This window comes from Anomaloglossus baeobatrachus, chromosome 1 (genome assembly GCF_048569485.1).
Source record: "Anomaloglossus baeobatrachus isolate aAnoBae1 chromosome 1, aAnoBae1.hap1, whole genome shotgun sequence".
In the NCBI taxonomy this organism is placed as follows: domain Eukaryota; kingdom Metazoa; phylum Chordata; class Amphibia; order Anura; family Aromobatidae; genus Anomaloglossus; species Anomaloglossus baeobatrachus.
The window spans coordinates 291,841,780-291,859,499 of NC_134353.1; the positions used below are offsets into that span (position 1 = coordinate 291,841,780).

General features: G+C 45.9%; 1 protein-coding gene across 1 annotated transcript in view; it reads right to left on the reverse strand.

The window, feature by feature from the left end:
- LOC142311983 (alcohol dehydrogenase 1-like) overlaps positions 1-17,720 on the reverse strand; it is a 145,915-nt gene that overhangs the window by 15,793 nt on the left and 112,402 nt on the right. The window contains exons 4-6 of the mRNA XM_075350861.1: positions 17,105-17,192; positions 5,893-6,112; positions 1,408-1,668 (exon numbers count right to left, since the gene is read on the reverse strand). Coding sequence (XP_075206976.1) covers positions 1,408-1,668; positions 5,893-6,112; positions 17,105-17,192 — 569 coding nt within the window. The remainder of the gene's footprint in view (positions 1-1,407; positions 1,669-5,892; positions 6,113-17,104; positions 17,193-17,720) is intronic.

The window sequence follows — 17,720 nt, forward strand, 5'->3', positions numbered from 1 at the left end:
GCAGTGCGCTTTAACGACATCATTGTTCCCCTGATGCCAGGTATACACGTCCCAGCTACAGAAAGGAGCACTGCGCATGATTGCAAATACAGAAGAAAGTTCTTTAACTTCCGGTCATGCGCAGTGCACATCTCTGAAGCTGGGATGTATATTTCTGGCTTCAGAGGCACAATGTTGTGAAGAAAGCCGCACACACGTGCGACATTTTTCGATAGCTGGCAATGATGTCCAATCATGTCATAATGGCCATGGTGGAGTTATAACATTATGAGAGGACCAACTAGTCTGGGGAAACTATTGCCCCATAAACTAGTCAAAAGCCTAATTAGCATAATAAAAACTGGGTTTCTGAAGACTTTTTTTAAATATATGATTAGGAGTAAAATACAATAAAGAGCTGGCTAGATAGGGTATTTAGTAATAAATATGCAAATACTGGTGAGTTGGAGGGCATGGGGGACCTGACAGGTTCCCTTTTAACGGATTGTGTACTTTGGAAATATTTTTTTTTTTTCATTCAAATCTTCTGTGACTTCGAGCAATTAGCTATACCCTGCTGTAGAACCTGACGGCGAGTGTCCTATTCCCCTGCATCAGGAAATGAAAGGCTTATTCCCATTGTGAGAGAACACAATCCATTTTGTTCTTATAGAAACCATCTTGACTTATAACTGAATGATGTCATAGCTAACACTGATAAGCAAGGAAGCTTCACACGGCTCTTATTGGTGCATAGTTCTGAGAAGTTATTTCTTTGTTTGGGATACTATATAAACTGGTCACATGATGTAAGAAAGCAGAATCTTTCAGTGCACCACAAAGCGTGTGTGTTGCATTGATTTCCCAAGCACTTGTAAAACAAGTCTTATTAATTTGGCATTCCAATGACATAGGAGTGTATTTTGCTCACACCATCATTTAAAGTTATTTTCACTTCACAAGATAGATTATAACCTGCGAGTAGTGGGGTTCCTGCCACTGGAATTACCACTGATCTTAAATGCCCCATTCAAATTAAGTGGTTACAATGATCATGCCACTCAAACACAATGGAACTGCTGAAGAAAGCCAAGAACTATGCTCATATATCTCCAGATCTCCCATAGAGAATAAAATGTAGTACATGTAGCGCATGCAAGTGCATTTTGGGGGGAGGGACATTTATCTACCGTAAACTTCAATTTCAAAGTATGCATAAAAAAAATGAAAAATGCTTGTAACTAAAATTACAATTAATGCAGCAGCTATGATTAAACATCATAGAAGAAGCCTTATACAAGTTTTGTTAACTGCCCTCCATTTTTTTTTGTTATTTTGACCCTTTGAAATAATAGCAGCAAACGGTCAAATATCATAATTAACAGATGTCATAACTTTTTCTGAAACATGCACAATGTAATAACTTACCATAGTATCTGTAGTTCCAATACACTCAAAAGAATAATGAACTCCATGTCCTGTCATTTCAACTATCACCTCCTCTATCGGCTTGCTGTAATCCTTAGGGTTGATGCATTCAGTAGCGCCAAATGCCATCGCGGTTTCAAACTTACTGCTGTTTATATCTACAGCTATTATTCTCGAAGCTCCAGATAATTTACAGCCTATAATGGTTGACAGGCCAATGGCTCCTAAACCGAATATTGCACAAGAAGAGCCCGGTTCTACCTACACAGACACAAAACAATAGTTATTGGATTTCATATCTGGTAATTATGCCAAATCATGGATGATGTATATTTACATGTAATGCTAAGTAATAGAACCCATAAAGTTTTGCACATTCAGGGAGGCCTTTTAGAATCACTTTTAATGATGCACTACATATGGAAACGTTGCTCTTAGTAGGGATTACACAGATAGGATTTGTCCAAGCCAGTCAGATTAGCAGGTCCCACAGGATTCCTGGTCTTCAACCTTTAACCCCTATACAAGCATGTGGATTTATACAGGAGCCCCAGGGTTACGTCTGTGGAGTGGCTGCTGGGAGATAATTATCATGACGCTGTGTCTAAACCAGGGAGTCAAGATGAATAAAACAGTTGGATAATCAGAAATATAATCAATAGAAGCTAATGTTAGTAACTAATAATCAGGAGACTCAGGATACAGTGCTAAATAAAGCAACAGACCAGGGTAAGCAACAACCTATAACTGGCAGCTTGTAGGAAGCTGCTGGGGTATTAAAGGGGTTGTAGAGCAAGAATTAATAATCCAGTATGGATCCAAGAAATTCTTGAATATAAAATTTAACATTTATTCATGTATTTCATTACATTAAAATCCCAACTTCGACATAGAAATACTGTGGACATGTGTCACGTGGCTATTCCATATGTTGTTACTTATGGACCTACGCGTTTCAACCTCTTGTCTTAATGATGGTCTGAATTCTAAATGAGACATTCCTCCTTATGTGCCGCCCCCACATCAGCAGCTGAGCTGCTCGGGGCCGGATCCGCAGTGGTTCGAGGGGTCTCCGGACCCAGGGGTCGTGCGGACACTCAAATAAAAAGGGGGGTGTAGTATGTATAGGGGATTGTCGTAGATTCTTCGTGACGCAACCCATGGTGTGTGGTAAGATAGAGTATCACCGCTGCTACAGTGCTGGCCAAAAGTATTGGCACCCCTGCAATTCTGTCAGATAATACTCCGTTTCTTCTTGAAAATGATTGCAATCACAAATTCTATGGTATTATCTTCTTCATTTAATTTGTCTTCAATGAAAAAAAAAATAAAAAATAAATGTCAAAGCCAAATTGGATATAATTCCACACCAAACATAAAAAAGGGGGTGGACAAAAGTATTGGCACTGTTTGAAAAATCATGTGATGCTTCTCTAATTTGTGTAAATAACAGCACCTGTAACTTACCTGTGGCACCTAACAGGTGTTGGCAATAACTAAATCACACTTGCAGCCAGTTGACATGGATTAAAGTTGACTCAACCTCTGTCCTGTGTCCTTGTGTGTACCACATTGAGCATGAAGAAAAGAAAGAAGACCAAAGAACTGTCTGAGGACTTGAAAATCCAAATTGTGAGGAAGCATGAGCAATCTCAAGGCTACAAAACCATCTCCAAAGACCTGAAAGTTCCTGTGTCTACGGTGCGCAGTGTCATAAAGAAGTTTAAAGCCCATGGCACTGTGGCCAATATCCCTAGATGTGGAAGGAAAAGAAAAATTGACGAGAGATTTCAACGCAAGATTGTGCGGATGGTGGATAAAGAACCTCGACTAACATCCAAACAAGTTCAAGCTGCCTTGCAGTCCGATTGTACAACAGTGTCAACCCGTACTATCCGTCGGTGTCTAATGAAAAAGGGACTGTATGGTAGGAGACCCAGGAAGACCCCACTTCTTACCACGAGACAGGCTGGAGTTTGCCAAAACTTACCTGAGAAAGCCTAAAACGTTTTGGAAGAATGTTCTCTGGTCAGATGAGACAAAAGTAGAGCTTTTTGGGAAAATCCATCAACATAGAGTTTACAGGAGAAAAAAAAAAAAAAGAGGCATTCAAAGAAAAGATCACGGTCCCTACAGTCAAACATGGCGGAGGTTCCCTGATGTTTTGGGGTTGCTTTGCTGCCTCTGGCACTGGACTGCTTGACCGTGTGCATGGCATTATGAAGTCTGAAGACTACCAACAAATTTTGCAGCATAATGTAGGGCCCAGTGTGAGAAAGCTGGGTCTCCCTCAGAGGTCATGGGTCTTCCAGCAGGACAATGACCCAAAACACACTTCAAAAAGCACTAGAAAAAGGTTTGAGAGAAAGCACTGGAGACTACTAAAGTGGCCAGCAATAAGTCCAGACCTAAATCCCATAGAACACCTATGGAGAGATCTCAAAATGGCAGTTTGGAGAAGGCACCCTTCAAATCTCAGGGACCTGGAGCAGTTTGCCAAAGAAGAATGGTCTAAAAATCCAGGAGAGCATTGTAAGAAACTCATTGATGGTTACCGGAAGAGGTTGTTCGCGGTTACTTTGGCTAAAGGTTGTGCAACCAAGTATTAGGCTAAGAGTGCCAATACTTTTGTCTGGCCCATTTTTGGAGTTTTATGTGAAATGATCAATGATTTGATTTTTGTTTCATTCTCATTTGTGTTTTTTCATTGCAAGCAAAATAAATGAAGATAATAATACCAAAGAATTTGTGATTGCAATCATTTTCAAGAAGAAACTAAGTATCTGACAGAATTGCAGGGGTGCCAATACTTTTAGCCAGCACTGTATTGCGGAGAACCCGGGGCGGTGGAATGGCAGCTAGGTGTTGGACCCCTCCATGGGTAGGGGTAAATGCCCCGAGACTCGGTGTCCAAGACACGGGAAATGCTGTATGCCGGAGGTGGCGCGCCGGGCCGGGAGATGTTGGTGTACTCACTGTTGAATAACTACACATAAGTCTCCTGGTAAACCAAGGTGTCAGTGGCCGGCTGCCGCGTCCGGTTGTACTCAGGTCCCACACCCGGCTGGTGTACCAATGTCTCTTCCTCCGGCACTCTAACTTTCTTAATTCTGGACAACCTCGTATGGAACAGGGATATCCGCTCCCAGTGCTGTTGTGGTTGGAAGTTGTGCCCGCGAAAACTGACACTTGAGATCTCAGTGGGTGTTTGCGGATACCCTATCCGCCGCGGTGGCCTGCCGTTTCACTCTATCTGGGCTCACACTTTGGAACAACTTCTGGAACCTTGCTCCCGGCCTGGTTAAATAGAGAAGGGGCTTGCAACCGTCTTCTAACTAGGGTCCAGGTATCCCGCCTGTGCACGGTTTCCGGACCGGATCTCCTCTGTCGGTACCAGAGGGCTCCAACCCTGTCCCGGTCTACTATGGATTTCCCGCGACCGGACTCCTGTCGCCTTTGGACACGGTCCACTGCTTGCCACCTAGCCAGTAGATCAGGGCCACTACCCTGGCTAGCCTTCACTAGGCTCAGCTTTTACTCTCCTTCTCTCTTCTCCTTCACCTTCACCACTCCAAATCTGAACTTGAAATCTTTCTATCTGGTTCCCGCCCCCGGGACCGCCCCCAGGACCTCAAGACCCTTTGGTGGGCGCTCCCAATCTGCCTGGTCCCGCCCACTGGTGTCCCCTTCTTACCCCGAGGGGTGTGGCTAGGATTTTGTGGCAGATGGTACCTGATGTGGTGTTATGTCAAGTGAATTGTTTCTCTGTGACCACCTGGCGGTGCCAGGGCCTCACACTTATATGCTGATCATTTCCGTTCATTAAACAAACACCTGTGGAGAGCACCTATTGCTCTCCTGGGAGTTATAAAATGTCTATTAGGTCTATCACAGTGTATAAAGCAAAAGAAAAGGCATGGTTGGGGAACAACTAGATTGGGCTGCACAGAGCCCAAACCTCAACCTCACAGAACACCTTTAGGGCTTTCTTAGACATCCGTGATCATTGGTTTGATCTTGAATCAAATTTCCTGTCTGGCAGTACATCTCCAGACCAGAGGGTAATACCTTCATATATTTCTGATATTTTTTTTTATGAGGTGGTCACTCTCAGTTTGGGAGACGCACAGTCAGTGCATTGATTGCAATCAGAGATCTGACCAATCATCACAGACATCTTAAAGAGCCCTTGGGATGAACTAAAATAGAGTTTACAAGCCAGACTGTCTCCTCCAACATCAGTGTCTGACCTCGAAAATGCTTTTTCTGGAAGACTAGTAAAGATTTCCATATAAATATACAAAAAAAAAAATAAACTTTAGGCAGCCTTTCCAGTATTCATGTATATCAAAAAAAAAAAAAAAAAGTGATGAAAACAGGTATTACATTTAGAAATAATAATTGTACATGGATATATATATTAATTTATTAAGTGTTACTAGGAGTAATTTAGTATTGAATATATGAATACAAATAATGCCTCACCTTTGCCGTATTGACAGCTGCTCCATATCCAGTGGGAAATCCGCAACCAAAAAGACATGCTTTGTCTAGTGGTGCCCTGTCATCAATCTTTGCAACAGCATCGGTAGGTACTACAGTATATTCTGAAAAAGTGCTTGTCCATAAGAAGTGATGCACAGTCTTCCCCTTGCATGAGAACCTTGTGGTTTTATCGCGCATTACATTTTGGGCTTCACTCATGCTGCATTAAGAAAATATGGGGAAAAATGCATAGGATTCCGGTGGTTAATTAAGCATTTGATTCCTTTAAAATCCACATCAGGAGAATATCTTGATTAGTTTAAAAAGTATTCACATTCATACCATAAATTTAATAATGCTTTAATTGGGTAAATTAACAACACATTTGACTGGATCCATATTTTGCAAAATGTAGTGTATGATCGTTGCCACACTACTTATATGCATCAGACAAGTCCTGTATATAGTCTCATACATTTCAGTTTAAAATTTTTGATAAACAAGCCTCAACCATATGCACAATTCACATTCTTAGTGTGGTCTTATAAATTGAGATCAATTACCTTTAAAAAAAAAAAAGAATTAGATTAAAACTAAAGAATACCTACAAAGTCTAGTCCGCAGGCAATTGCAAGGGGTCTCCTAGTACTCCTATATCGCTTGGTTGTATATCTGTGCTTCACAGCTGACCTTGTTTTTAATTAATTACATGCAAAACTCTTGTATTGCAGTATACAGACCAAACAATCAATCAATCTCAGGCTCAAGTCACTTAAAGGGGTTGTCCGACATAACAAAAATTTTTGAGTTTAAGCTAATCTGTGCTGTATTGTCATATAAATCACCCCTACATTGTTATTTTTTGTTTTCTAACTTTTGTTCCTCTTGAATTATCCCTTTATTCTCTGCAGCTCATTGTTTACATTCAGCTCCAGCAAACATGACCACTTCCTGTGCAAAACCTCCCAGTCAGAGCTGGCACCGCCCGGCCTCACTGTCCAGCCCCACCCCAGTGTCCAGCCCCACCCTCTGCCCACCCCCTGCACACACATTCCCTGTCAGTATATTCTGCCCCAGCACTGACCTCTCATCACTACAGCATTCCAAATAACAGCCCCACATCGGGCTGTGCACCGCATACACACACACACACACACACACACACACACACACACCAGGCTGTGCATCGCATACACACACATCAGGCTGTGCACCGCATACACACACACACACCAGGCTGTGCACCACATACACACACACCAGGCTGTGCACCGCATACACACACACCAGGCTGTGCACCGCATACACACACACACACACACCAGGCTGTGCACCGCATACACACACACACCAGGCTGTGCACCGCATACACACACACCAGGCTGTGCACCGCATACACACACACCAGGCTGTGCACCGCATACACACACACACACACACACACACACACACACCAGGCTGTGCACCGCATACACACACACACACACACACACACACCAGGCTGTGCACCGCATACACACACACACCAGGCTGTGCACCGCATTCACACACACACACCAGGCTGTGCACCGCATACACACACACACACACCAGGCTGTGCACCGCATACACACACACCAGGCTGTGCACCGCATACACACACACACAAATCAGGCTGTGCACTGCATACACACACACACACACATCAGGCTGTGCACCGCATACACACACACACACACACACACACATCAGGCTGTGCACCGCATATACACACACACACACATCAGGCTGTGCACCGCATACACACACACACACACACACACACACACATCGTGCTGTGCACCGACCCCCCCCCCTCATAGGGAGTACATAGTCACCCGTCCTCGGTCCCCACCGATCCTGCATGTTCGCGTGCTGTCTGTGCTCTGGCCATATCAGCACAGTAGTGATGTCACCGCTGTGCTGAAGAGAGCACAGACAGCGAGACAGTGATGAGAAGCAGCGCTGCGCTCCTTCTCATCAGCGTTTTCAAATATACCGGCATCTGTGATGCCGGTATATTTGAATGTGCGATCCTGAGCAGGGGGCCCGGCGCTGGCGCTGATACCACGGCAGCCGCCACCAGGCCCCGCCCCCAGGTCACGGGTCCCACAGAAGTGCAGGGGGAGGTTGTGGGCAGAGTACAGGGTGCGGGGGAATGTGTGGGAGGGTGCAGGGAAGGGGGGCGGGGCTCATCGCACTGTACCCGCCCAGCAGGGAGGCGACATGCTGTTTCCAGATTTGCATGTCAACATGGCCCTGCCCATGTTGACATGAAATGACCGGAAGCAGCAAAATCGCGGCAGGAGCGGTCACATGACCACTCTGAGCCGGGGGAGAGGGGCTGACAGCAGGGCAGGTAAGTGGTCTCTATCTACTTACCTGCCCCAATGTAGCCCAATAGGGTAATAATGAAAAAAACTCAAAATAAGCCGGATAACCCCTTTAAGTATGGTATATAAAGATATACTGAAAAAAGTGTTAGGCTATGACCGCACTTTACGTCGTGCTACTTGCAGTTCAGAACGCACGTTTTGGCATTTTGATTTAGCCAAAGTTGCCTTTTTAAGAAATTTAGCGCTAAAAACGCATGCATATTTACCGCGTTTTAGATGCGTTTTAAGCTCTTTTTACATGCTTTTTCCCTTGCGTTTTGACAGATGCGTTTTGAACATCAAGACACTGCTAAAAAAAGATTAAATAGTCAAACAGAATGAAAAAAAGAGAAAAAAAAGCAAAACATATATAATTTTTGATTTAATAAAGAAAATAGTAATATTTCATGAAATTATAGCGGTTTTATAATATTTATTGCTAAAATAGCAATAAAATCATTATTTTAATTAATTTAATTGTCGGACTGTGTGTGTGTGTAAAGGGACATATTCCATTATTTTAATGTCTGAAAAGCATGCGTTTTTGAAGTAAAAAAATGCAGTGTTTCTGCACCTAAAAAGCATGTAAAACGCTGGAATTTTGAGGTTTGTTGCTTTTTGATACTGCTCATTGACTTCAATGTTAGCAAAATGCTGCAGAAATGGCAAAAACAACTGACATGCTGATTCTTTGAACGCATGGTTTTTGCCACAAATTATGCAAATTAAACGCAGCGTTTTGAAACGTAAAGTGCGGTCAGGAAATCTTCATTTTTCATAGACTTTGCTGGAAAATCAAAACGCATGCCTTTTGGCATGAAAACACTGCTGCTCAAAACGCTGCTGAAACGCAGGTAAAAACGCAAAGTGCGGTCATACCCTTAAATATAAAATATGATTAAAAAAAGTTAAAATTTTAGTCAGCATTCTATTCCTTATTTTAGGGTTCACTCACGCTATAGTATCTCGAAACGATTATGGTATTGACACTTGGCTCAAACCCAGATCTGAGTGTGAGCTGAGTGCCATTATAATGTGCTTCGATTCTCTCCCTTAGGCTGGACTCACACAAACGTATGGCATCCAATGTGAGAGCATCGAATGAGATATGCTAATGACTCCCGCCTAAGGCTCTGCTGCGAGCGGGAGCCGGGTGTCATGCAACTGTCATCTGATCTTGCAATTGGGTCACAGCTGTGAAGCTGAGGGCGGGCGCTGCGGAGGAGAGGGAGGGGTTAATCCTCCCATCTCCACCATTGTCAGCCTGTGCGTATATCGCACTGCACTAGGATAACATCCGAGTGCAGTCCGATGTATCTCTCACACCCATTCACTTGAATGGGTGCGAGTGATACGGCTCTCACAGAAAATCGCAGCATGTTGCGGCTTTTCTCACATCCAGAATCTGGAGGTGAGAAAAACTGACCAACTGCTCTACCTCATTGACTAACATTGGTCAGAGTGCAATGAGAGATTTTCTCGCATTGTACTCGTCCGTTTTTCACGCTCGTGTGAGCGTAAACTTATGAGAATTGTTGTACAGGTGGAGAGAAGACACAGAACTTAATCTCTCCATCTTCTCCATTGTCTGTGTTGACGTATGTCAGGTGCACTTGGATTTTGCATGTGCCCGTAGTTTTGAATGAGTGTGTGCCATCCAATATACTCTGCCAAATGCAGCATGCAGTGTTTTTTATGTCATACCGAAGTGGCATGAGGAAAAAAAAGCGTTGGTTGGCACTTCCCTATAGTCACATAGTAACATTAAACATCAGATAGCACTTGCCAGAGTTATACTCTTGGGTGGGTGTAGCCTAACAATCTATATATATATATAATTGCCTTATTCTGTCTGTCTGTCTTGTCTTGCTCCAAAATTGTGTCCTTACGGTGACAACCGTCTGATTGGCCGCTGGCTCGGCCTGCCCCCCCACGGATTGGTCGCTCGCCTCGGCCTGGCCCCGCCCCCCCGCACGCATCGCCAGACATAACCTTGCGCTGCTGGGATCGTGACGGAGCCGGTGAACGCTGGTAACCATTATACACATCGGGTAACTAAGGTCCCTTAGTTACCCGATGTGTATCATAGTTACCAGTGTACACCGGCTCCCCAGCGGCATTGCCCCGCCCCCCCGCACGGATTGGCCGCTCGCCCCGGCCCTCCGCACGCATTGCCAGACATAACCTTGCGCTGCTGGGATCGTGACGGAGCCGGTGAACGCTGGTAACCATTATACACATCGGGTAACTAAGGTCCCTTAGTTACCCTATGTGTATCATAGTTACCAGTGTACACCGGCTCCGTCACGATCCCAGCAGCGCCACACATACCCTTGCGATGCTGGGATCGTGACGGAGCCGGTGAACGCTGGTAACCATTATACACATCGGGTAACTAAGGTCCCTTAGTTACCCTATGTGTATCATAGTTACCAGCGTTCACCGGCTCCCGGTACACATGTGCAAGGAGCCGGCATTATACTCCTCTCCCCCCAGGACTACTCCTCCTATTATAGTCCTCCTATTATACTCCTCTCTGAGTATAATAGGAGAACTATTATAGCATGGGGGATGGCGCACGATGGGGAGTGCGCAGCATGGGGGAGGGAGCGCGATGGGGTGCGCAGCATGGGGGATGTAGCACGATGGGGGGTGCGCAGCATGGAGGATGTAGCATGATGGGGAATGCGCAGCATGGAGGATGTAGCACGATGGGGGAGTGCGCAGCATGGGGGATGGAGCACGATGAGGGGTGCGCAGCATGGGGGATGGAGCACAATGGGGGGGTGCGCAGCATGGGGGATGGAGGACGATGGGGAGTGCGCAGCATGGGGGATGGAGCACGATGGGGGGTGCACAGCATGGGGGATGGAGCACGATGGGGGGTGGAGCAGCATGGGGGATGGAGCACGATGGGGGTGAGCAGCATGGGGGATGGGGAGTGTGCAGCATGGAGGATGGAGCACGATGGGGAGTGCGCAGCATGGGGGATTGGAGCACGATGGGGGGTGCGCACGATGGGGGTGCGCAGCATGGGGGATGGAGCACGATGGGGGGTGCACACCTCCCCCCAAAACAGACACACACCGCCACACACGCACTGCACAACACACCACACACACACTGGGAACCACAAACACCGCCCTACACAGACACCCAACACACAAACAGCGCGGCACACACAAATATACGCACATGCCGCACAACACACACATTTCACAAAACATACCTCCCACCAAAACACACACACACACACAGCGCTCCACAAACAACGCAACACACACAACGCAACACACAAACAACACCGCTCTCACCCCCCGCGACACCCAGACAACACCCAGAACATGTACAGCGCCCTACACAAACACTTGGTAACTACACACAACAACATCTATATATATATATATATATATATAACAAAAATCATACATTAACTACACAATACGTAAATTCTAGAATACCCGATGCGTAGAATCGGGCCACCTTCTAGTTATTAATAAAATTTTAAATTACTAGCATATTTGATATTGCTGCATCTCTAAAAGTCCAACTTATAAATTAAATTAATTAACTCATATGGTACTCGACAAGGAAGAAAAGCAAACATTTCAGTTTTTTGGTCGACACACTTTCCACAAAAAAAAAAAATAAAGAAAATGCCATTTGTACTCCAGAAATGTTGCAGTCAGCTCACTGTGCACAAAACAAGCCCTCACACAGTTCCAGAAACGGAAAGTAAAAAATAACAAGTTTCAGAATATGGCGACACAAAAATTATATTTTTTAAGTGTCAATTTTTACTCACTTTTTTGTACTCCCTTCAATAATGCAGTATATAAATTTGGTATCGCCATAAGCATACTGACCTGAGGAATCATTGTCATAGGTAATTTCTACTGCACAATGAATATTATTAAAACAAGTACAAATTGCATATTTTTTCTTCCAACATTTCACCACACTAGGATTTTTCTCTTTGTTCAATACATTATATGGTCAAATGTATTTAGTTATTAACAAGAACAACTTATTCCCCTCAAAAAGACAAAAACAAAAAACAAAGCCAAACAAAAGGAAAGAAATAAAATAGCAAAACAAACTAAATTATATTTGCATCATATAAGGGTTAAAAGAAAAAGTGTTTTCGGATTGTAAAGTGTCAGAGAGGGGCAGTCGTGGGCGAGGGCTGTGAACCCCAACCCACCCTGGAACAGTACAGACACGAGGGGCAGAATGGTGTGGGTGGTAGGTGGATGGAGGTGAAACCTTTCAGCTGCCGTTCATCTGGGTCCTGTTCACTTCTATGGGCCTTGAGCACTGCTCGGTCAGAAGGGGACAGACACAGTTATACTTGCATAACTTTACTTAGCAACTTGCAGGCAGACAATTTCCATTTCTTTACAGCAAATTTGTTATCATCTTTCAAGTACATCAACTTCTGTATCGGGCTCGGCTCTGCAGGGACGACCGTAATAGGGTGACTTAACCTGCGTTTTGGACCCACTCCTTCAACATGGCAGTGGATCGTGTGGCCTGGTGTGCTGGACAGACAGACTCTCTTGTGCTTCCACTGCAACTGCGTTCCCTGATGTACTAGCAGGTGCCAGCCTAACGTAGGAGTGCCCCAATTTCTCCTTTATGTATCCATGACACACTGGACTTACACTCCTCTGCAGCTGAGCCTGTTGAGGTATCTTTGCTGTTCACTCGTCTTTCTCTTTCTTACTTGTCTTTGTTCTGCTGCTGTCACGTCCACCCTATGCACTCCACTGTGCTCTTCTGACCCTCCTGGAGCTCTCTTGTTCTTCACACTCTCACAGCATCTCCCTATCTGCTCTGACCTGCACAACTCCTGCCTTTCATCCCCTCCTATCCTGGGGACCGGCGTTCCCAGATTAGCTCCTGCTGTCCTGTCATCTCTCAGTCCATCCCTTCTCTCTGAGGGACGTGGGACCTATGACCTCTGGTGGCAGCCGGCCATATTACAGGAGGAATATACATTAATGCTAGACAGTTTACACAAATACAACACATTGTAATATCATCAATCCCCAGTAGAGAAGTGGGTGCTGTAGGGCACTGGTCACGCTATTACAGGATCATAAATCTTATAGGGCATATGGGTGTCTTTGAGATGAAGGCTTGAAACCAGGAGCGTAGCTACCGCGGTCGCAGCGGTCGCGATTGCGACCGGGCCCGGGAGGTTAGGGGCCCGCGGCCGCCCAACAGATCAGCAGCCAGCTCCTTTCTGTGAAGTGAGGACGAGCAGCGGTGAAACAAGTAGAGGTGAAGACAGAGCTGTGGTGGAAGGAGAAGAGAGGTGAGTACTTGTTGTTTTATTTTTTATTTATAAATCTGTGAGTACACGGGGAGGCTGGCTGAAGGACACATGGAGTCCTTGGGGGGGCTTGCTGCAGGACACATGGAGTCCTTGGGGGGCCCTGGCTGCAGGATACATGGAGTCCTTGGGGGGGCCTGGCTGCATGACACATGGAGTCCTTGGGGGGGCTTGCTGCAGGACACATGGAGTCCTTGGGGGGCCCTGGCTGCAGGATACATGGAGTCCTTGGGGGGGCCTGGCTGCATGACACATGGAGGCCTGGAGGGGCTGATTGCATGACACATGGAGGCCCTGGGGGAAGCTGGCTGCATGACACATGGAGGCCCTGGGGGGGGGGGGGCTGGCTGCATGACACATGGAGGCCCTGGGGGGAGGGGGGCTGGCTGCATGACACATGGAGGCCCTGGGGGGGGGGCTGGCTGCATGACACATGGAGGCCCTGGGGGGGGCTGGCTGCATGACACATGGAGGCCCTGGGGGGGAGGGGCTGGCTGCATGACACATGGAGGCCCTGGGGGGGAGGGGCTGGCTGCATGACACATGGAGTCCTTGGGGGGGCCTGGCTGCATGACACATGGAGGCCTTGGTGGGGGGGGGGCTGGCTGCATGACTCAGAGGCCTGGGAAGGGGCTGGCTGCATGACACATGGAGACACTGGGGGAATTGCTGTATGACACATAGAGGCCCTGGGGGATATTGCTGCATGACACATGGAGGCCCTGGGGGGGGCTGGCTGCATGACACATGGAGGCCCTAGGGGGGGCTGGCTGCATGACACATGGAGGCCCTGGGGGGGGGCTGGCTGCATGATACATGGAGGCCTTGGGGGGGGGGGGGCTCGCTGCATGATACATGGAGGCCTATGGGGATGCATGATACATGGAGGTCTATGGGGCTGCATAATAAACATGAAGGACACCTTATACATGGATTATATGGGTGCATTATACATGGAGGAGTATGGGGCTGCATAATACAATATAAGGTTTATGGGGCTGCATTGTAATGCATATAGGATTATGGGGGTGCGTTATAAAACATGGAGGACTGTGGTGCTGTATAATATACGGAGAACTATGGGGTGAATTATAATACATGGAAGGCTATGGGCAATGCATTATAATACATGGAGGACTATGGAGGTGCATTCTAATATATGAAGGGTTATGTGGGACCCTTTATACTATATGGAAGGCTATATGGGGGCCATTATAGTATTTGGAGAACTATATACGAGGGGGGACAAAGATACAAGCATGGAATGGGAATGTTTTGTGCTGAGGTAAACAGGCTCTTTAACTCAGCATCCAGCTTTCCCATGCTCTGCTGTACATCTCTCAGCATCCAGCTTTCCCATGCTCTGATATGGGAAAGCTGGGTGCTGAGGGAATGATGTATAGCAGAGCATGGCAAAGCTGGGTGCCGAGGACAAGATGGATATCAGAACATGGGAAAGCTGGGTGCTGAGGGGAAGAGCCAAGTGTCAGTGTCATTATCCTGTACAATAAGTGTCGGTGTACGTGGAGGGGGGGCCCCGGTCCAAATTTTGCACCAGGGCCCATCAAACTCTAGTCACGCCACTGCTTAAAACCCTCTCTAAGTCAGAATGTAGATCGGCTTATGCCGGTATCACATGGTACGATATATCGGGCGATATGTCGTCGGGGTCACGTCGTTAGTGACGCACATCCAGCATCATATGACATATTGTACCGTGTGACACCTCCGAATGACTGTGAACGAGCAAAAATACTCACCTTATCGTTGCTCGTTGACACGTCGTTTATTTTCAAATTGTCGGTCCTCCTTCTGTGCTCCGGTTGTTCATCGTTCCCGTGGCAGCACACATCGCTCCGTGTGACACCCCGGGAATGATGAACTGCAGCTTACCTGCGTCCCGCCGGCAATGCGGAAGGAAGGAGGTAGGCGGGATGTTTACGTCCCGCTCATCTCCGCCCCTCCACTTCTATTGGCCGGCCGCTGTGTGGTGTCGCTGTGACGTCGAACGTCCCTCCCCCTTCAGGAAGAGGATGTTTGCCGCTAACAGCGAGGTTGTCCAGGAGGTAAGCACGTGTGACGGGGGTTAACGACTTTGTGCGCCATGGGCAACTAATTGCCCGTGACGCACAAACGACGGGGGCAGGTACGATCGCACGATAGATCGTACCGTGTGACGCCGGCATTGGTGTCTTGGTCCACCAACGTAGTACTGCCGATCCATTTAACGGCAGCATGTGGCACTAAATTTCCTTACGGAATGGTGAATAGCAGCTCATGACAACCTCCCATATATTATTAGTAGATTTCTAAATGAAGAAGTTATCTGTCATAGCATAACAGCCTACAAATAATCTTAATCTGCTGATATCTTATTAGATAAATAGGTCATAGTATACGATGACTACTTCAAACTTCTGTCAGTACGTAGTAACTAACTACTAAGGGCGCTTTTCCATCTGCGATTTCCTGGTGTGAGTGTGATCCGATAAAAAATCTGATTACACTCGCACCAGTGTTAAACAATGAGACTGTTTCTTCTGTCCCGTTTTTTCTCCACACGAATCAGGCTCTCGATACAATCGCAGCATACTGCGTTTTGCACCAAGTCTCGGCTCACGTGTGTGTAAAATCGCACTGCACTCGCATGTTATGCAACTGCAGTGCGGTGCACGCTATGACAGACAACGGAGGATCGCAAGATTGCATCACAGTTGCATGACCCTCGGCTGACACCGCAGCAGAGGGTCATTAGCAGATCGCTTCCGATGCTCCTACATCGGAAGCGGTACACAAGTGGAAAGGCCCCCTAATGTGAAGCCAAAGATGACCTCTGGATTGCAGAAGGGTTGGTGGTAGAAATTGAGTCACATCATCAGTACCACTGATCTTAGGGCTAGCTAGGGAAATAAGGTTTGCTGCAGTATGTTAGTAGTTGCAGTAAAAAGCAGACACAATTCTGTTCAGATCCCAAGAGTAGGTCTTCTCCGGGCTCACATGCCGATTGCAAATATTCTACAATAAGTCAAACAAAAGTATTGACCAATTTGTATGAATCAGCTCACCGTATAAAAGCTCAATCCCGATTCCGTCCTGGAGCACGGACAGGCACTGCCACAGCCCAATGAAGTGCAGAAAAAAGAAGATGTCCAGCTCTTCAGGCAAAGAATCACGTCTTTATTTCATCATGCAGACACAGAGAATGACATGACCAGTACTACGCGTTTCAGGTGAAAACACTCATTCTTAATCATGAACATGATTAAGGGTGAGTGTTTTCACCTGAAACGCGTAGTGCTGGTCATGTCATTCTCTGTGTCTGCATGATGAAATAAAGACGTGATTCTTTGCCTGAAGAGCTGGACATCTTTTTTCTGCAAAAGTATTGACCACAAAGCTGGCTGCAGTTTGTGAAATGATGGGCAGAAAAAAAAAATTGATGGCCAATTAATTGAATCTTAGAAAGAAAAAAAATACTTACTGTGTTTTTAGACAGCAGTTGGTGTTTAGACTCAGACAAGAACTGCACTTTCCACACTGAGGAATACATAGTGGAATTACTTTGTCCCCTTGAAAACAAAAAAAAAAAACAAAAACAAAAGAAAATGAATATTCAGATATTCAAAAGGGTTTAGCCTATCATCGATTTGAAGCAGTCTTTCAACAGCTTTAAATTCTACAAGGTTGAGGTGTTTAAGTCAGTCCCATAGAACATGCTTGATCGCCACTCCATGCAAAATGGGAAATGGACGATACTTTTTTTTTTTTTTTTTAAATTCAACTTTTTGTAAACATTTTTCATATATTTATTCAGTAAAACCTTTTTTTTTATCTAGACCTGTTAAAAGGGACTGCCAGCGCAGAATGATTGTTCAAACCAAGCACAGGTCCTCGGTGTGGCCAAACATTCAAATACACCTTCTCACCTGCTGGTTTTACCTCTATTTATTCATTTATATAGCACTGTTAATTCCACAACGTTTTACACACATTGTGAGCCCCAATGGGGACAGTGGTGGCAATCTAAATTCCCTATCAGTATGTTTTTGGAGTGTGGGAGGAAACCAAAGAACCCGGAGGAAACCCACGCAAACACG